Here is a 20,116-nt window from a genome sequence, read left to right as displayed (position 1 = left end):
ATGTCCGACAAGGACGGCTACCAGTCCTACTGCACCATCTGCTGCAGAGTTGTAGGAGAGCAAGAGAGCAGGAGAGCAGAGTTGCAGCGGAAGTGGTGGAGCCGTACACCATGGACAAGGACGGCTAGCAGTCCTACTGCACCGTCTCCTGCGAAGGCACCAGGAGCAGCTGCTGTGTAGCAATGCCAGCTGCTGCAGATGCTTCTGTGTCGAACGCTTGGAGGTCCTGGTAGGGCAAGGTACCATGGCCAAGGCAAAAGAGCAGAGCCCTGGAGCTGTTACATGTGTCAACCACAGAAGTGCTATGGGGTGTTACAGCGCCGATCGGACTGGAATGTATGGCTGCAAGACTTCTTCACCAGCGACAAAGCACAGGAATATGATGCACCTAAAATCTAAAAAGGCCCGCACATTTCCCAGAGTCACTACCCTTGATAACGAAACATCAGTGATTGCATTGGCTACTTGGATCACAGCAGCCCTCACAATAGACTTGCCCACAACAGCAGCGGTGACGGTGAGGTGAGCGGGCTCCATGCTTGCCATGGTATGGCGTCTGCACGGGTAACCCAGGAAAAAAGGCACGAAACGATTGTCTGCCGTGGCTTCCACGGAGAGAGGGGCAACTGATGACGTACCCAAAAGCACCCGCGACAATGTTTTTGCCCCATCAGGCATTGGGAGCTTAACCCAGAGTTCCATGGGTGGCGGAGGCAGCGGGAACTGTGGGATAGCTACCCATAATGCACCGCTCCTTAAGTCAATGATAGCCACGGGAGTGAGGACGCACTCCACCGACATAATGCGCTTAGTGTGGACATACGCAATTGACTGTATAAAATTGAATTCTAAAAATCGACCTAATTTCGTAGTGTAGACATACAGATACCTAATACATACTTATCCCTTCCAACGACTGATCAGTCTGATACTTCTGTATGTAAGAGCAGCCACACTGGGTCAGACCAAAGGTCCATCTAGCCATAGGCACCGACTCTGTGGGCTGGAGCATCCACAGGGAAAAATTAGTGGGTGCTCTGCACCCACCGGCAGCCAAGCTCCCCCCGCCCCCGCCCCCACCCCATCCTCCTCCTCCTCCCCTGAGTGCGCCGCGCTCCCACTCTTCCACCCGCCTCCCAGTGCTTCCCACCCAGCTGCCGTCAAACAGCTGTTTGGCAGCATTAGCGCGCTCCAGGAAGGAGGGAGAGGAGCAGGAACGTGGGGCACTCAGGGGAAGAGGTGGAGCCGCGGCGGGGATTTGGGGAAGGAGTTGGAATATTGGCAGGGAGAGGGCAGAGTTGGGGTGGGGACTTTGGGGTGGGAAGAAGCAGGGGTGGAGCCTCATGGAAGGGGTAGAGGGAGGGCTGGGCCGGGGACAGAAGGGGGTCGAGCACCCATGGGAAAGTGGGGAAGTCGGCGCCTATGCCTCTAGCCCAGTATCCTGTCTTCTGACAGCGGTCAATGCCAGGTGCCCCAGATGGAATGAACAGAACAGGGAATCATCCAGTGATCCATCCCCTGTCGCCCATTTCCAGCTTCTGGCAAACAGAGGCTAGGGACACCATCCCTGCCCATCCTGGCTAATAGCCATTGATGGACCTCTTCTCCATGAACTTACCTAGTTCTTTTTTGAACCCTGTTATAATCTTTGCATTCACAACATCTTCTGGCAAGGAGTTCCACAGGTTGACTGTGCGCTGTATGAAAAAATACTTCCTTTGTTTGTTTTAAACCTGCTGCCTATTAATTTCATTGAGTGGCCCCTAGTTCTTGTGTTATGAGAAAGAGTAAATAACACTTCCTTATTTACTTTCTCCACACCAGTCATGATTTTATAGATCTCCATCGTATCCCCCTTTAGTTGCCTCTTTTCCAAGCTGAAAAGTCCCAGTCTTATTAATCTCTCCTCATACGGCAGCCGTTCCAGACTCCTCGTCATTTTTGTTGCCCTTTTCTGAACCTTTTCCAATTCCAATATATCTTTTTTGAGATGAGGCGACCACATCTGCACACAGTATTCAAGGTGTGGGCGTGCCATGGATTTATATAGAGGCAATATGATATTTTCTGTCTTATCTCTCCCTGTCCTAATGATTCCCAGCATTCTGTTCGCTTTTTTGACTCCTGCTGCACATTGAGTGGATGTTTTCAGAGAACTGTCCACAACGACTCCAAGATCTCTTTCTTGAGTGGTAACAGCTAATTTAGACCCCATCATTTTATACGTATAGCTGGGATTATGTTTTCCCATGTGCATTACTTTGCATTTATCAACATTGAATTTCATCTGCCATTTTTGTTGCCCAGTCACCCAGTTTTGTGAGATCCTTTTGTAGCTCTTCGCAGTCTGCCTGGGACTTAACTATCTTGAGTAGTTTTGTATCATCTGCAAATTTTGCCACCTCACTGTTTACCCCTTTTCCCAGATCATTTATGAGTATGTTGAATAGGACTGGGCCCAGTACAGACCCCTGGGGACACCACTATTTACCTCTCTCCTACAACTGAACTCTATTTAGCATACAATGATTCTACATGACATGTTAATTAATCAGAACAGCACACAATAAATGAATGGTTTCAGAGTAGCAGCCGTGTTAGTCTGTATTCGCAAAAAGAAAAGGAGTACTTGTGGCACCTTAGAGACTAACCAATTTATTTGAGCATAAGCTTTCGTGAGCTACAGCTCACTTCATCGGATGCATACCGTGGAAACTGCAGCAGACTTTATATATACACAGAGAATATGAAACAATACCTCCTCCCACCCCACTGTCCTGCTGGTAAAAGCTTATCTAAAGTGATCATCAGGTTGGGCCATTTCCAGCACAAATCCAGGTTTTCTCACTCTCCACCCCCCCACACACAAATTCACTCTCCTGCTGGTGATAGCCCATCCAAAGTGACAACTCTTTACACAATGTGCATGATAATCAAGTTGGGCTATTTCCTGCACAAATCCAGATTTTCTCACATCCCCCCCACCCCCATACACACACAAACTCACTCTCCTGCTGGTAATAGCTCATCCAAATTGACCACTCTCCAAGTTTAAATCCAAGTTAAACCAGAACATCGGGGGGGGGGGGGGAGGAAAAAACAAGAGGAAATAGGCTACGTTGCATAATGACTTAGCCACTCCCAGTCTCTATTTAAGCCTAAATTAATAGTATTCAATTTGCAAATGAATTCCAATTCAGCAGTTTCTCACTGGAGTCTGGATTTGAAGTTTTTTTGTTTTAAGATAGCGACCTTCATGATTTTAGTTTAAGGTGTGTGCGTTTGGCTTGCCAGCTGGGTCTCCTGCTGCGTTCTTAGGGGGGAGAGCATTTCTGATCCCTGAGTGCGCCAGGCTGGGGTGTGGGTCTGTTCTAGGGCAGGGATGGGCCCGGGGATTTGGATTAGCAGGGGGCTCGTGTAGGGTGACCAGGTGTCCGGAACAAAAGGGACCCTGGCGGCTCCGGTCAGCACCGCTGACTGGGCGGTTAAAAGTCTGGTTGGCAGCGCTGCGGCAGGCTAGTCTCTACCTGTCCTGGCACTGCGCTGTGCCCCAGAAGTGGCCAGCAGGTCCGTCTCCTAGGCGGCAGCCGCCCGAGGTAAACCCGCTCCCCAACCCTCTGCCCCAGCCCTGAGCCCCTCCAAACCCAGACTACCCTCCTGCACCCCAAACCTCGCACCCCCAGAGCCCGCATCCCCAGCCCAGAGCCCTCATCCCTCTGCAGCCTGCACCCCTACCTCTGCCCCAGCCCAGAGCCCCCTCCCACACCCTGAACCCCTTATCCCTGGCCGCAGCCCAGAGCCTTCACCCCCTCCCACACCCCCCTCCCGCACTCCAAATCCCTCGGCCCCACGCCCTACTCTGGGGCCACGGGGAGGGGGCGGGGCTAGGCTGTCCGGGTTTTCTGGGACTAGAAAACTGGCAACCCGGGGGGGGGGGAGGCAGGATCTGTGGAGCTGCTGCTTTCCCTGGGCCGCAGGCTTCATTACTCTGATTTCTCTATTCCCCTGGCGCCAGGAGCCCAGGCACGGGCCGGCCCCGCTGCGCCCGGCGCTGCACACACACACCACGGAGACGAGACTCCAGCTGGAGCCGGGCTGCGGGGGAGCGGTCGGGGCGCTGGCCGGGGTCTCCCCTGCGCACTGGGGGATGCTGGGAGATGTAGTTCTGCCCTTCCCACCGAGCAGGAACAAAGCCCCAGCTGCGAGCCGAGCTACAGCTCCCGGCTGCGGGCTCCGGAGCGCCCCGGGGCCGGTTCCCCTGCGCGCTGGCTCCCGGGGCCCAGCCCATCTGCCGGGCCCACCGCTTCCCGGCCCGCTGCCCGGCGCGGGGACCGACCGACCCCCGCCCCGCCGCGCCGGGCAGCCGCCTCCCCCGGCCCGGCCCCTGCGCCCTGCCGTGCGCCCAGGGCGCGCCGCGCTGGTCCTGCGCCGCCATTCGGGGCGCGTCGCGGCTGGGAGCGGAGCCGGCCGAAGGCAGCGGGCGGGCCATGCCGGCGCAGGTAGGGGTAGGGCTGGGGCTGGGGCTGGGCCGGGGCCGGCGGCTGGGCTCGCCCCGCGCCAGGGGACGTGGGGCTGGAGGGAGCCGAGCCCGGGATGCGGGGAGCGGGTGAGCCCGGCGCCCTGTGCGCGCTCGGCCCCCAGCCCGGCCCGTGGATGGTCCCTGGCGTGGCCGGCGGCCCCGGCACCCCTCGCCCTGCCTCGATTGGTCGGTCTCCAGCCCCGGGCGGTCACGCCGCGGCCGGGCGAGAATCAGGCCCTGGGCCTGACCTGGCTGCTTTGCTTGTCCCTGCCCGGGAGCAGCTGGCAGGCTTGTTATCGTCGGGTAGCGTGGAAGCGCTGGGGCTGTGGGCGCCGCGGCAGGTGTGAATATCGGGCCCCACCCTTGTCTTTAGGGGAGGGTCCCCCTCTGCCTGCAGGGCCAGCCCAGCCTGGCGGGGTCTCCCTGGGAGTGGAGCGAGGAGCCGCCTGAGAAAGTCTCACCTCCAGGGGCCTTCTGGCAACCACAAGGCAAAATACAAAGGGCAGACGCTGGTGCCAGGGGGTGGATCCCATGGCACAACTCAGGGCAGCCCCAGAGCTGCTCCTCTGGGATCCTGCCTGGCCAGACACAGAGGGAGGGAGCCAGACCCGCTAACAGATGAGCAGGCTCTCCGGGGAGACACCCCCCTGCAGAGGCACCTGCCCCTCCTCAGGGGTGGGTCTGCAGCAGCAGGAAGAGGTGTTTGGTCTGGAGGTGCTTCTCGTGCATCAGTGTAAATCCAGGGGACCCACAGTCCTATCCCCCTCCCCAGCTCAGGGTTGGCCCCAGCCCTTGGGAATTCTATGCATTGGGGCATGGTGCCAGGACTAGGGGCTTGTTAGCCTGACTAGCCTGTGTGAAAGAGGCTAATATAAAATGAAGCAGAAGCCTGCACTTAGGTCAAAATGCCCCCCACAGCCCTGCCGTCCCTGGGAGTTTGGCCGGACCCAGGCGCCAAGCTGGGATCATCGTTATTCTAACATACGCTGTAAGTCGTGAGAGGTTAGATACGCGCCTGGGGTAGCCTGCGTGTGTCTAACCCCTGCTTCTGCCTGGCTGGACTGGAGCCCACGGTGCTGGAGCCCACGGTTGCATTGCAGGTGCCGGTGACGTTTGAGGACGTGGCGGTCTATTTCTCCCCGGAGGAGTGGGCGGCGTTAGCGGAATGGCAGAGGGAGCTGTACCGGGACGTGATGATGGAGAATTACGAGCTGGTGGCATCTTTGGGTGAGGATCCCTTTATTAGCAGGAGCAGCAGCATCTTGGGCACCCCAAGATCTCACGTTCCCTGGGGACCCTGGCCCTGATGTACGTGGGGAATGCCCGGCGTGTGGCTGAACATCGGAGACTTCCCCCTGACGAGGGGCTGCAGTGCCGTGCTCCGTGGCCTGGGTCCAGGGCGCTGTGTCTGGCAGTAGATCCATCGCTTTCAGCCCCCGTTTGTTGGCGCCATCCCAGCAGAGGTATGCTGATGGCCGGGGCTGCCTCCTAATGGAGGACACGTCCCCCCACCCTCCGGCATTAGGGTGCATAGCCTCCCTGTCGGTGCTTAACGGGTCACGAAAGACACGTTGGCGCTGAGCCCCAGCACTAATGAAGCACTGGCTGGGCGGCCGGACGGTGGCTGCTGGCCCGACGCCCAGCTCGGAAGGTGGCATGGGGTACGATATCGCCACCCTGACTTCTGCGCGGCCACTGGCAGCGGCGCTGCCTTCAGGGCTGGGCGGCCGCAGAGAGGCAGCTGCTGCCTGGGAGCCAAAGGTGCCAGGGCGATGAACTGCCAAGCCTGGAGGTGCTGGGGCCCGGCTTGCTGTCCCATTGGACCCAGCTCCTGGAGTCTCAGGATCAGCTACTCAGAACTGTTCACAGTGATCCAGGCCCCTGTGACCTCACGGCTCGGTTACTGCCAAGCTGCCTCCGTGCAGTTCCCAGGGGCTCGAGCTGGTGAAGGACGCAGTAGCAGCGGACGTAGGCACGTACCCTGTGCCCTGCACCAGCTGCCTGTTGACTCCCAAGTGCAATCAAAGGGGCTGGGTGCTGTCTGTGGGCGCTAGATGGCCCAGGACCCAGCTGTCTGAAAGGCAGCCAGTATCCTATCACAGGAACTTCCAGCCTGGGGGCTCCTCGCAAGAGAAATTCCTGTTGCAGTGGCTGGCACAGTGAGTCCTTCTCTTGCCCATGAACAGGCTCCGTGGGCCCCAAGCCCAAGGCATCAGCTAGAAAAGCAAAGCGAGAGAAGGCGCCATATGTCTGGGACCACCAGTACTCGAGAGCGAAAATCCTGATGCTTCCGGCACAGGGGAACGACACCCCTAACCAGGTGAGACCTGCTCCGGTAAGGAGAGCGAAGTGCTGGAAACTCAGAGGCTCTGGGCAAGAGGGGACTAAAGGAAAGGCCCCAGAGCTGGCCAAGGCATGGGGCATCGGAGAGAGACGCCACGGTGTCAGCTAGGTTTTAGGCCTTTGGGTAGCGGAAAACTTTTTTTAACAGCAGCAGGCAGCCTAATGCCCCGTCAGTGCCTGTGGCTTCCTGTCTCCGAAGGGCTTCCCCGATTTCTGCTTTATGAGCACCGTTAATTGCTGGCTCATAAGCATGTAAGCCTGAGTCTCCCGGTATCCGGGCTGTTCCCGCTCTGCTCTGGCGGCCGGGCCCGTGGTGCTGGACGGGCTCTGGTGCAGGCTGGGCCCTGCGTTCTGTGCCAAGGCGTGGGCAGCGAATTGGGGACGTGCTGAGCCCGCGCTGCTTGTTAGGAGAGGGTGATCCCTGGGGGGAAAGGCTGGTGGGAAGTGCTGCGTGCCGTGGACTCTCTGGCTGTGGAGGGCGGGCACTGCTCTGATTCTCTGCCCGTTTGCAGGGACATTGCAGGAGACGTGGGGCGCTTGCTGGCATCCTGCTCTGGGGGAGGAGGAATTCAGGTCTCTCCCTGCCCAAGAGCCCTCAGGCTCCAGCTCTTAAAGCAGCAGCCTCCCTAAGGTGACTTTCCCTCCTTTAGCAACTGGCTAAGACGGCTCAGGGCCTTTTCCTTCCAGGCGGCCAGCTGCCCTGCCGCAGGGGTTGAGAACAGAGGGTCGCTGCGTGCAGCGGCCTGGGGAGTGGCTTAGCAGGGCTGATCTGTGCTGCAGGAGCCGGCGACCTTCGAGGAGGTGGCGGTCTATCTCACCACCGAGGAGTGGAAGGAGCTGAAGGACTGGCAGCGGGAGCTGTATCAGGACGTGATGAAGGAGAATTACGAGCTCGTCACGTCTGTGGGTAAAGATCCCGTTATTGGGGCAGTGGCCCGGCCTGTTACCCCGGCCCGGCTTCATAGCTTGCTCTTCTGGAACGTGGGCAGAACGTGCCCCGATTATTCTTAATTAGGCAGGGGGACTTGGTGGCTTCCTAAGCCAGGTGTGTCATAAACACACCAGCCCCGACAGAAGGCAGCCAGCGTGCGCGTTCGACTCCTGGCGGTGGGCTGGCTAGCTGAGCCATTTGACAGGCTCGTAACAAACCTTGCCTTCCATCGAACAGGAGGCACTATGGCGAAACCAGAGATTGTCTCTAGGCTAGAGCGTGGGGAAGAGCCATACAACCCCAGAGAGACGCATGTTCCTGGTCCCCACGGCATGGGTGAGTGAGGCCAGCAAAGCTCCTAGAGTCGGGGTCCCTGTGCTGGCTCTTGGCACGTGGCACTTGGTTGTGTTGGACACAGTGGTGCCCAGTTCATGAACGTTTCCGGCCCTGCCAGTGCGGTGCCCGGCGCTGAGGAGGGCATGGGCCTGAGCTTCAAGCAGCGGGTCAGTCAGTGCGTTTGTCATTGCCAGGGCAGACCCCACAGGGTCCCTCTGCCCCCTCCTGCCAGTGCCAGCAGGGGGGACCATTCCTGTGGGAGGTACAGACAGAATTGGGAGGAGTTTCCCTCTCTCCAGCAGGCACCGTCATTGCAAGGCGGGCAGAGGCTGGAGCCTGCAGGCCCTGGGGAGTTCCCAGTGGGGCAGGCCCGGGGGAAGTCTGGCTAGCAGGGACACAACAGGACCTTCCCTTGGTAAATAGCGGGTGTGGGTGAGACACACCTGAGGGCAGGGGCGGCGCATGAGGGAGGATCCAGGGGCAGGCTGTGGACTGGCAGCGCTGTAAACACTGGTCCCGGAGGAGTTTCCACAGGAGTATGTCCCCCAGAGAGGCCCTGGGGGCCGTAGCTGTGCCCCCAGGCTTGGCTTTACCCCCAAAACCCCCCAGCTCACCGGCACATGGAATAACGCCTGGACGCTCCTCTCCCGGCAGGTGGTGGGACCCGGGGGACTGATGAGGAAGAGCCGGCAGAGCTGGACCCGAGCGAGATGCTAACGGAGCGAGACGCAGCGAGAGTTTCCCTGGGCTCGGCCGGGACCGGAGCCAGCGCGAGGCCCGGGGGGAACAGACACGATGAACCCGCGTGGGGCGAGAGGCGGGTCAGGGACTCCCCAGCCAGCGCTGAGCCCCAGAGCAACGGGGCCCCAGAAAGACTCCGCCCAGCGCCCGAGAGCCAGGGGGGCAGCCTGGGGACGGGAGCCGTGACTGTAACCCCCAGCGCAGCGGGGCCGTGTGGGGGGAGCCCTGGGCAGCGGGGGAAGCCAACAGAGGAGCACGCCGCCCCCGGGGGCGGGAGGCCCTACAAGTGTGGGGAGTGTGGGAAGGGCTTTGGCAGCCAGGCCTCCCTAGCCAAGCACGGGTGGCAGCATGCCGGGGCGGGCGCCTTTCCCTGCAGCCAGTGCGGCAAAGCCTTCAGCAGCAAGGGCAACCTCCTGCGGCACCTTACGCTGCACAGCGGGGAGAAGCCCTTCGGCTGCGCCGAATGCGGGCGCCGCTTCCGCACCAAGCAGGCCTCCCTGTCGCACCGGCGCGTGCACAGCGGGGAGAAGCCCTTCGCCTGCCGCCAGTGCGGACGGAGCTTCACACGCAAGGAGAACCTCCTGCGCCACCAGGAGACCCACGTGCCCAGAGAGCCCCAGGCTTGCCCCGAGTGCGGCAAGAGCTTCCTGCACGCGGGCTCGCTGCTCCTGCACCGCCGCGCCCACGCCGGGGCCCGGCCCTTCCCCTGCGCCCACTGTGGCAAGAGCTTCAACTGGAAGACGAACCTCACCGCCCACCTGCGCAGCCATGCCGAGAAGCAGCCCTCCGCCGGCCGCCAGCGCGGCCAGGCTTCCAGCGACCGCGGAGACCTGCTGCGGCACCAGAGGGCCCACGCGGGCGGCGGGCTGCCGATGGGCTACGGCCACGGGGCGACCTTCAGCGAGTTCCTCCAGATCCACGAGATGCTGATCTCCCGCACGCATGCCCGCAAGCCCCTGGGCGCCCTCACCAAGTACAAATGAAACCTGGCTGCAGGGCCCGGGCAGCTCTGCCAGCGCGGGGCAGGGGAGGACGCCCAGCCCCGTCTCCCAGCACGTGGCCGGGTAGAGGACCCTGCCAATGCAGGTACGCCAGCGGGGTTACGGCCCGGCCAGAAAGCGTGGCCCTGGTGTGGGGAGCGCTCTCCAGAGCTCTGGCTCCTCGCTGCAGGCTCTTCCCCCAGGATTTTTCCTTTGGCTGGTGGCTGGTTCCCATCCAGCGTATTCCGGCGGCTGCTGCTGCCAGCTGTAAGGTGGCTGCTGCCCCCTGGGGTGCACTGGTGCCATTGTTTAGGCCCCGACGGCTGGTGATGAAGTCCTGCAGCACGTTCACAGTCAGGGCTGCTCTCCGAGCTCTGATGTTGCCGCCCCTTGCAGGAGAGGCTGCTCGGACGTGTCCCGATAGCCAATAGCTAGCAGAGAAGAGCAGGGCCTAGGAGAAATCTTCCGGGTCAGCCCCAGGTAGCACGCGTGGCTCGGTGCGCTGGCCAAGGGGGCCCGAGTGGCAGATCTCGCTGCAGCAAGGCCCGCGTCCGGGAGAAAAGGCAGCATCGCAGAGGAGGCGCAGACTGCAGCTTGCTGACTCCAGGGAGAGGTTTCAGGGGAGTGCATGGTGACAGCAGGCTGGGTTAGCCTGGGGCTGGAGAACCAGAGAGTCTGTCCAGCAGCCTCAGTCGGGAGTCTCCGCAGTACGTGGGCTGCCGAGAGCAGCCTGGCTCGCTGGTAAAGGGCCTGTAGCCGCACTGGCTAGAGGCGCCATTGACCAGTCTCAGGTCTCGTTAATCAGCCAGGATCGACTCACCGGTGGGTGCCTGTGAATCCCAGCTGCCCGCTGGGATGTCTTAGCCGCATTGCTAGCCTTGCCCATCCAGCCTAAGGTCCCACTATTCTGATTACCCTCTTGCCTTGTATAGAGCCATCGAAATGCTGGGCTGGAAGGGACCTCAAGAGGTCCCTGAGTCCAGACCCCGGCGCTGAGGCAGGACCAAGAAAACCCAGCCTGGTCCTGACAGGTGTTTGTCCAACGGGTTCTTAAAAATCTCCAGTGACGGGGACTCCATGACCTCCCTTGGTGGGAGCCTGTGCCAGAGCTTTGCTGCTCTGGGAGTTTTTGCTACTATCTAACCAAAATCACCCTCTTGTTCCCCACTTCCCTTTGAAGCTGGCTTTATCTGCAGCTCTCTCGGCCTGGCTAGAGCCTGAGCCATTGTTGGCTCCCCTCTGAAGTCGGGGAACACCACGTTTCGCAGGGTCTCGCTGTGTACCCCTCTGGGCTGGTTTGGCGGCTCCAAGGATGCTGGAGTTCCAGTGGGCGAGGAGGGAGGGCCGAGGCGTGTTCTCAGCACGAACGGGGTCCTGTTTAAAGAACGTTTTCTTGACTAGGCCTAAATCACCAGCTCGGGTGAGGAGCGTGCCACCTTCACGCAGGCTGACCGAGCAGCGTATGCAGTGACATTCTCCGCGCGGTGCGGAAATACACCCTCTCCCGCTGTCAGACCAAGTGTCCAATAAACCAGTCCAGTTGTCGCTTGCTGCCGCTGAGGTGTAGCTAGCATTTTTGTGAAACGGGCGAGTCCCCTGGGGGCGCAGGAGAACTTGGTGCAACACGGGCCGTGAGCCGGTTGTGTTGGGCATGAAGCTTTTCTGGGTTCTCCACCTCCCAGGCAAATGTCAATCGGCTTTCCTCCAGTTCGTGCTGTATTTCCGTTGGGCTGAGCCCCTACCCAGGCCGCTCCCTGCATCCCGGGCGTGACCCACCCCTCCTGGGAGCTCTGTGCGTCTCTGCTGTCCTGGGGTGATGGTACAGAGTTGCCGAAAGAACGGCTTTCCAGCAGCAGGGGCCAGGGAACTGTCTGAGAAAGGGCTCTCCGCACGGCCAGTGACTCAGCCTTCCAAGGATGGTGAAGCAGGGGATGCAGATGTGCGCTGCCTGCTCACTAACCTGGGCTCCCTGGCTGCCCAAGCCTTTATTTCCCCTGCCCCGTTACGCCTGCAGGGCTGGGTGAGAGAGAGAGCCGGGCTCTGGCCCCCTGAGCCCTGCAGGGCCGGTGGTGCCTGGGGGTAAGGGCGGGTCTGTCCCTGGGGAGCCCTGTGGGGCCAGGCCAGCTAAGGGAGGGGAGCCGGCTCTGTCACTGGCGAGCCCTGCAGGTCTGGGCTGGCTAAGGGAGGGGATCCTGGGGAGCCCTGTGGGGCTAGACTGGCTAAGGGAGGGGGAGCTGGGGTCTGTTCCAGGGAGCCCCGTGGGGCTGGGCTGGCTAAGGGAGGGGGAGCTGGGGTCTGTCACTGGCAAGCCCTGCGGGGCGGGGCAGGGCTGGCTAAGGGAGGGGAGCCCAGGGAGCCCTGCGGGGCTGGACCGGCTAAGGGAGGGGGGACCCTGGGGAGCCCCGTGGGGCCGGCCCGGCTGAGGGCGGGGGGGACCCGGGGTCTTTGCACCCGCAGCAGGTTCGGTGGCCGGGGTCCCGGCTTGTGCCCAAAGCCCCCGGCCAGGGCCGAGTTTGGGGACCCCGGACCGGGCCGGGGAAGAGCCGAGCCCCGCTGCAGCCGCGGGCCGGGTGGAGGGAACCGGCTCGTCGGCAGCGAGTCCCTGGCCGGGCCCGGGCTGCTCCTCCCCAGCGCTGGGCCGGGCGGTGTGAGCGGCTCCTCCCCCGTCCCCGCCCGCCTTCTTCCGGCCCCGGCCCCGGCCCCGGCCCCGGCCTAGCCCGGCGGAGGAAGCGCGGCGGTGCCGCGGGAGGCTCCGGCGAGCCCAGCCGAGCGGCGCGCAGAGCCCCGGGCCGCGCAGGGGGCATGGCCGCTGGGAGCGCTGCTCAGGTAGGCTCGGTTCCGCGCGGCTCGGCTCGGCTCGGTTCCGCGCGGCTCGGCTCGGTTCCGCTCGGCTCGGCTCCGTTCGGCTCGGCTCGGCTCGGGCAGCGCCGGTGGGCTCGGGGCGCCTGCTGGCGGGGGGCTCCCCTGCGGCACCTTCCCCTCCCCGCCCGGCTGCGGGGCCGGGGCCAGCGGCCGGGGACCGTTAGATCATCTAGTCCGAGCTCGGGTGCATCCCCTGGACACATCCCGGCGGGCCCGGCACAGCCAGTGCCCCCAGGGGCCGGGGCCAGGCTCCTGCCCTGTGCGTTTGGCTGCCCCCAGCGCCCGTTTCCAGTGCCGGGGGCCGGGGCCGGCGCCTGGGAGCCGCATCTCTGAGCCTCTGCCGGGTGAGCGCAGCGGGACTCCCGGAAATCGCCCCCCGCGCAGGCTCCCAGCCCTTGAAGGCTGGGCCAGGCTCTGGAGCTGCTGGAGGGGCAGGAAACGGTGCTGCAGACAGGGAGCCCCCCGGCATAGCCCCAGCCCTGGGCTACGGCCGCAGAAGGGGACGGTCCGTCAGGGCAGGAACGGGCCCAGCTCCGGCGACGGACCCGTTCTTCCATCCCCCCGGGGCGGGCTGGGGCGCGCAGGGGGTGTGGTGGCCTTTTCGCCCCCGACAGAGGTAGTCCCGTCAACCTGCCTTTTAAGGGTAGAGCCTCTGGGTGCCCAGCTGCTGGAGTCCCCTGGGGCCTCCAGGGTCGGGACATCCAGCCCTGCTCCCAGAACCCCCTGGACGTGGCGGCCACGGTCGGTTCGGATTGCGCATCGTGGAAAGCTCGGCACATGGCGCTGCACGACTCGTCACGGATAACGAAGGGATCCCACTGGCCGAGTTCGGAACGGCCCGAGTTCTCGGGGCTCTGCCTCTTCCCGGGGACCCGCGAATGTTCTTAAAACCGAGTTGTTGTGGCCGCTGCGTCTTTAGGATGCACAAAGGGGGTTTGGACGTTGTCATTCTGCTTGTTTGTGTATTGGAAGGAGGGGCTGGTCTCCCTGGGAGCCTCTGGCTGACCGGAGAGCGCCCTGAATGACTGTCCGTGTGGGGTGAGCGTAGTGTAATCAACCAGACAGACCTGCTAGACGGGGCATGAGCGGTGCCCTGCAAGTGAAGCCCGGCTAACGAAGGGGGGCAGTGACTGTTTAAAATGCGACGGAGTCTGTTTCTTTGTGGTGGCACCTGTTTAACTCCAATGCCCGAGGAAGACTGGAGAGAAAAGCTCTCTGAGCTAAAGTTTGGCTCGTCACCACCTGCCCTTCCAGGAGAGGCCACGTTTCTCAGTCCGCCCAAAGATCAAGGAAGAGGAGACTTGATATTCCTGATGTAGCTGTAAGGTAAAAAACAAGCAGACTCCCACCACAGTCCTGTTCTGTTCTGGTCTCTCTGGCCGTTATGCATCATGAGAAAGGGCGGAAGTCCAATGTTTTCGGCTTTGCAGATCACCTTTAAGTTTAGCCCAAGCGAGCCTGCTGCAAACTGGCTCCCCTGGGATCTCTCCCTCCTCTGCAGCTGCATGTTCTCATCGAGACACCAGCCGGGTGGGTCTGCGGGCTGGCTGGGTAGGTCTGAGTGCCAGCTGGGTAGATCAGGGGCTACTCTCAGCCTGGCACAGACCAGGGCTGGATGCGGTAATTGGCAGTATTATGGTGACACCCTAATGACCCTAGATCAGGGTCCCATTGTGGTGGGCTCTGGATATACCCAGAGTCAGAGACAGCCCCTGCCCTGTGGTGCTTACAGGCAAATCTAAATAACACAGATAAAGGTAGGGAGGAGGTAAGTGTTAACCTCCCATCTGGCCACTGGAGATACTAAGTGATGTATCCAGGGTCACACAGGGAGTCTGTGGCAGAACCAGGAACTGCCCCAGGTCCCCTGAGCGCCGGCCCACCACTGTGCCCACTACACCAGTCTTCCTGAGCAGTCGCCCCACCCCGCATAGGACAAGCTCGGGACACCCCCAGGCTTGAAGCCACGTGGGACTGGTCAGCAGAAGATCAGAGACAAAACCTGTCTCGGGCAAGGTAAAGGAAGGTGACCCAACCGGCCATGGGGCCCTAGGCTGGGCGGTGAGTGGGGCAGCTTGGAGGATGTGACCATGAGGAAGGTGGATAAAGATGCCACTGAATCAGTAGGTCCTGAATGGGGACCCTTCTTGTGTTTCAGGCCCTGGTGTCATTTGAGGACGTGGCGGTCTATTTCTCCCCAGAGGAGTGGGGGGTGTTAGCTGAATGGCAGCAGGAGCTGTACCGGGTGGTGATGATGGAGAATTACGAGCTCATCGCCTCGCTGGGTAAGACTCAGGCCCTGTTAGAGTCTGTGAAAGGCCCTGGCCGGTGCCAAAGTGGGAATGGGATGAAATCCACCCTGAGGGAGACCCTCTAGCCCACAGGAGCCAGCTGGAGCTCGCACCTCTCGGGCAGCGAGCGAGCTCTGTGCATGGTCCAGACACGGCCCAGTCCCATGGTAGCCCTTTTCAAGGGAACATTTGAAATGCTGCAGGGCATCCAAATGTCTCTTCAGAAGAGCCTGGGAAACTGGCTGAACTGTTCTGCCTGGGAGCATGTCCCCTCCACGGGGCCCAGGGGCTGCAGGTACCTGCCCATCCCTCAGCAGCTGCCTCTCCCAGCAGGGATGAGGAATTCCAGCCTGCTCCAGGTACCGGTGGGCTGCACCTCGCAGGGGCGGTGCCCGTCCACACACTGCTGTTACGTATGGACGCAGCCCTGCGGGAGCTGGGCTCACCCCAGGCAGTAGCCCCCCATGTGTCCCTGCCCCAAGAGGTTTGCAGTCGGAATGAAGAGCCCCTGTGACAGCATCTCCCACTCACATCCGACGCGTTTGCAAATCACCTCTTTCTGCGGCGGACACAGGAAACCCAGACTGTGGGTCTCTCCCCGTGCCCAGGTTCTGCAGGCCCCAAACCGGAAATGATCTGTAAAATGGAGCGAGGGGAAGAGCCACACGCTGCAGCTCCCCAGGGGGAGAGGGACAGAGGAATCCTGGATGCCCCCAGCACAGGTGAGCGGCACCGATTCCCCTTCCCAGCAAACTGCTCAGAGACAAAAGAGCAGAAACTTGGTGCGACGTTCAGTCCCTGTCCCAGGTGGAGATGAGCAGAGGGGGACTCAGGCCCTGCGCTGGCCGATCAGTATCCCCAAGAGACGTTCATGCAGCAGTGGCCTGGGCGCGGCCCCTCTGCTAGGGCCAAGACGGGGCTGGGGGTAGAACTGCTTGTGCCAGCTCTCTGCTCCTCACGGCGGCTGTCTGCCCGCTCTGCGCTGCTAAGGGGCATCCCAGCCTCCAGCCCCCGATCTCCCTGGGCTCCTTGCTCTGCAATGAGATCCGCAGCAAGGCCGTTCCTGCAGGGAGATAGGGCACATGGTGCGGGAGCTCATCGGTCTACCATTCGTTCCTCTCGCCCTGCGGGCCAGTCCCGGTCGTGTTCCCGCCCGACGGGGAGTGTGCCGTGCCCTAGCACACGCACGCTAGCCTTGCCCAGGATCTCTGCCCGCATTGGCTGCACAGCGGGCACCGGCAGAGACACGGTGTCTCTACGGCCCGGCCCCTCCCAGCCTCACTCCACAGCGCGCCGCGGGGGCAGAGGTGTGGCTCGAGGCGCTGGGTGGGCCCGGGGCTGGTGGGAATGGGCAAAGGTGTGTGGCTCTGTGGCACCAGCAGAGCATCCGGCCTCCCCCAGCCCCTTCCCAGCGTGTAACTGCTTGGCTTGGTCTGTCCAACAGCTGGCTGGGGCAGGTGTGTCAAGGAGGAGCGGTCGGCGGAGGGCTGCAACGAGCAGTGGGCGGCGCCCACCTCGCTGGCCGGGGGAGCCGAGGGGTTTGTGCTGGAATATCCTGCCCTGTGGTGCGAGGTGAAGCCGAGGGAGCTGGCCGGAGACGCCCCCCAGCAGTCCCCGGAGTGGGAGGGAAGGGACGGCGCGTTCCTGAGCGGCCCGTTGGCCATGATCCACCCAGCGAGCGAGGGCCCCCTCATCTGCTGCGAGTGCGGGAAGAGCTTTGATGACGAGGCCTCGCTGAGCGCCCACCAGCGCCTGCACCCGGGCGCCGGGCCCCACGAGTGCCGGGCCTGCGGGAAGAGCTTCCGCCACCGCCGCAACCTGCTGACCCACAAGAAGCGGCGGGGCACGAGCCGGCACGCGTGCACCGAGTGCGGGAAGGGCTTCTGCCTCAAGGGCGACCTGCTGCGGCACCGGGCGGGGCACGCGGGCGAGGGCGGCCACGCCTGCAGCCTGTGCGGGGAGAGCTTCCGCCACCGGAGGAACCTGCTGGCCCACAGGAAGGAGCACGCCGGGGACACGCCCCACCGGTGCCCCGAGTGCGGGCAGAGCTTCGGCGACCCGGCCAGCCTGGCCCAGCACGAGGCGGCGCACCGCGAGGAGAGGCCCTTCGTGTGCGCCCGCTGCGAGCGCAGCTTCAGCTGGAAGGAGAGCCTGCTGATCCACCAGCGGAGCCACCCGCAGGAGCGCTCCCACAAGTGCGCCGACTGCGGCCGCAGCTTCAGCCGCAACGGCAACCTCCTCATGCACCAGCGGGTGCACACCGGGGAGCGGCCCTACGCCTGCCCCGAGTGCGACCGCGCCTTCTGCAACAAGGCCAACCTCATGGCCCACCGGAAGCTGCACCGGCGGTTCAAGCCGTACGCCTGCGCCCACTGCGGGAGGAGCTTCAGCTTCAAGACCAAGCTGCTCCTCCATCAGAGGGACCACGGGGACGAGCAGTAGCCCCCTGCCGCTCTGGCTGCTGGAGGCTGCAGCCGGGCCTGGCAGGCTGCCTGGCTCTGGTGTTGCTAAGGACCGGGGCTGAAACTCCCCCCGGGCAGAGGGCTGGGGCGAGGCCTAGGTGTTGCCTCAGCCTGGGGGTCCCCTGGGCCATGGAGCAAGACCCCTGCCTTTGCGGGGAAGCTCTGCTGTCTTGCAGAGGCCTGGTTAGGTCACTCTGGGGGGGTTCTGCCCTTGCTAAGGGTAGGGGGTGAAATTCACCCCAGGGCTGAGGGCTGGCGCGCATGCGGGACTCAAGCGGTGCCAAGGCCTTGCCAGCCAGCCCTCTCCCCGGGGGAATTTCACTGGTCGTCAGTATACTGCCGTGTGTCCTCATTGTAAGGCACCAGACTCGCCCTGGGCCTGGCTGCCCTGAGAGCTACATCCCCCTCCTCAAATGGCAGTTCCCCGGCCCGCCAATGGGCGTCCTGAGCCCCCCATAGTTACCTAACCCACCCATAGGCAGTGGTGGTCTTAGAGAGTCATAGCAGCGAAGGCCAGAAGAGATTGTTCTGACCATCCGGTCGGGCCTCCTGCTTCACCCAGGGCAGAGAATCTCACGCTGGGTCTCCTGCAGCCCCCTAAGAAGGACCATTGGGCAGTTTCTGAGAGAGGTCAGGGCACTAGCCGAAGCCTTGGGTTCATGTCCCTGCTCTGCTACAGATTTCTGTGTGGCCTTGTGCATGTCTCTTAGCCGCTCAGGGCCTCGCTGTCCCAGCCGTACAATGGTGATACCAGCCTGTCCTGCCCACGGGGGGTGGGGTGGGGATAAATGCAGTCATGCTTGTGAGACGCCTAGATACCACGGTGATGGTAGCCAGATAAATGGATGGATTGTCTGGTTGGCCCCCGGCATAGCCCGGGCTGTAGAAGTTCCCACGGTTGAGCGTGAGGCTCCTCTAGCTGCTGTTCCCAGTGTGACTGGTTTTTCCCATAGAGACGGTCCTGTGGGGCATTTCCCAGTGCGCTGGCTGCACTGGGCGGGACGCCCGCCCTGCTTGTTTCACCACAGCATCGAAGGGGTGCCCTGTACCTTGGTCCCTTCACATTATAACTGCGCCAGGATTTTGGAAATACTCCGCAGCTCCAGAGCTGCGCAGGGCTGCCCCCCATCGCAGCAGAGGGGGGTGTGGGGAGGGTTCCCCGTGGGGCAGTGGGGAGAGACAGTGAAGTCTGTGCAGAGTTCAGGGCAGATATAATCCCTCCAGGCTGGGCTGCAGCGAGGTGACCCATGTTCCTAGTGCCCACCCTCCTCCAGGGAGAAACTGCACAGCATTGTGTGTGTCCTGGCTGTGCGCCCCCCGAATGTGCAGAAGCAGCCATCTGCCTTCCAGACTCCCCCCCCCGGGGACGGCCCAGCGATGGGGACCAGCACTGCAAGTCAGGCGGAAATTGCTAGGGCAGTTCCCATTCTGCGGGGAGCCCATTCCTGGCAGGCTGCCATTTCTGCTGAGCAGCAGCGCAGTGAGTACCGAATCTGGGCCACCTCCATGGTGCTGGGGACACAAATTCCTCTTTCTTTCAATGGACAGAATGTCTTGGGGACCTCGTGTAAATCTGGCTGCAGACAGACCATTACCTGGGGATTTGCAGGTCCTGCCGAAAATAGAGAGTTATTCCTTGCTTGGGGCTCTCCGCAAAATGCTATCTGCAAACCCTCCCCTGGCTTGTCCACTCTGGTCTTGTCATGTCAGCCTAAGGAGATACTTCCCACAATGCACAGTCAACCTGTGGAACTCCTTGCCAAGGGATGTTGTAAACGCCAAGACTATAACGGTTCAAAAAAAGAACTAGACCAGTTCCTGGAGGATTGGTCTATCAATGGCTATTAGCCAAGATGGTCAGGGACGCAGCACCATGCTCCGAGTGTCCCTAAACCTCCATCTGTCAGCAGTTGGGAGTGGACGCCAAGGGATGGATCACTTAATAAACCGCCCTGTTCTGTTCATTCCCTCTGAAGCACCTGGCATCGGCCACTGTTGGAAGACAGGATCCTGGGCTAGATGGACCATTGGTCTGACCCGGCATGGCCGTTTTGATGTCATCCCCTGTCCCTTCTGACCCATCGATGATGCCAGCTTTGACTGCCTACTTGTCTGCTTCTCTGCTGTTCTCGCCTTGGCCTCCTACACGACTGCGACCCCCTCCCTGGACTGATCTCTGAGACCACTCCCATCCCGCCTCCCCCCCCCCCGCATGTCCCTCCTCCAGGCCGGGTCATGTCTCCAGGACCTTGGCCAGCTAACAGTGGTGAGGGGGCGGGGGCAGTTGGGTATAGTCGATGTGTATTTATTCAGTTCCCCACCCTTCGTATGTTTACATGGTGCCCTGAGCTGTCCGCTCCTTGGAGCTGGGCCTGCGGCTCCCTGTCCATGTAGGTGATGCCTGGCAGGCTGTGGGCCCTGCAGTAACCCAGATACTGCATTATAACAACTGCAGGGGCTCTGGCCACATGTCCTGGCCAGAGCTGAGCCTGTCGGGCTGGTGGCAAGGGGTACATCTCCACGGGCCCAGTGTTGGTACGGTGGCTATTTCCTGTTACTGGGTGAGCTCAGGGTAAGGAATAAAGATATCGTGAGTCAGGATCAGGTGTTGTACAGGTGATATCGGATTATTGGTTTCAAGATTCTTGGTT

At 61.8% G+C, this 20,116-nt stretch overlaps 2 protein-coding genes across 2 annotated transcripts; both read left to right on the top strand.

The window, feature by feature from the left end:
• Positions 1–11,405, top strand: LOC140906207 (uncharacterized). Its single transcript, XM_073329699.1, has 7 exons — positions 1–103; positions 4,186–4,499; positions 5,620–5,746; positions 6,706–6,839; positions 7,643–7,769; positions 8,031–8,129; positions 8,784–11,405. Exons 1-7 carry the CDS (start codon positions 1–3, stop codon positions 9,851–9,853), a joined length of 1,974 nt encoding a protein of 657 aa, XP_073185800.1. The 3' UTR covers positions 9,854–11,405.
• Positions 11,406–12,547: 1,142 nt separating this feature from the next.
• On the top strand, positions 12,548–20,064 carry LOC140905783 (uncharacterized). Its single transcript, XM_073329255.1, has 4 exons — positions 12,548–12,676; positions 14,871–14,997; positions 15,612–15,725; positions 16,448–20,064. The coding sequence occupies exons 1-4, from the start codon at positions 12,653–12,655 to the stop codon at positions 17,443–17,445; spliced, it is 1,263 nt and encodes a 420-aa protein (XP_073185356.1). The 5' UTR covers positions 12,548–12,652; the 3' UTR covers positions 17,446–20,064.
• Positions 20,065–20,116: the final 52 nt, after the last annotated feature.

Source organism: Lepidochelys kempii, chromosome 2 (assembly GCF_965140265.1).
Source record: "Lepidochelys kempii isolate rLepKem1 chromosome 2, rLepKem1.hap2, whole genome shotgun sequence".
Classification (NCBI taxonomy): domain Eukaryota; kingdom Metazoa; phylum Chordata; order Testudines; family Cheloniidae; genus Lepidochelys; species Lepidochelys kempii.
This window is presented reverse-complemented; position numbering and strand designations above follow the sequence as displayed.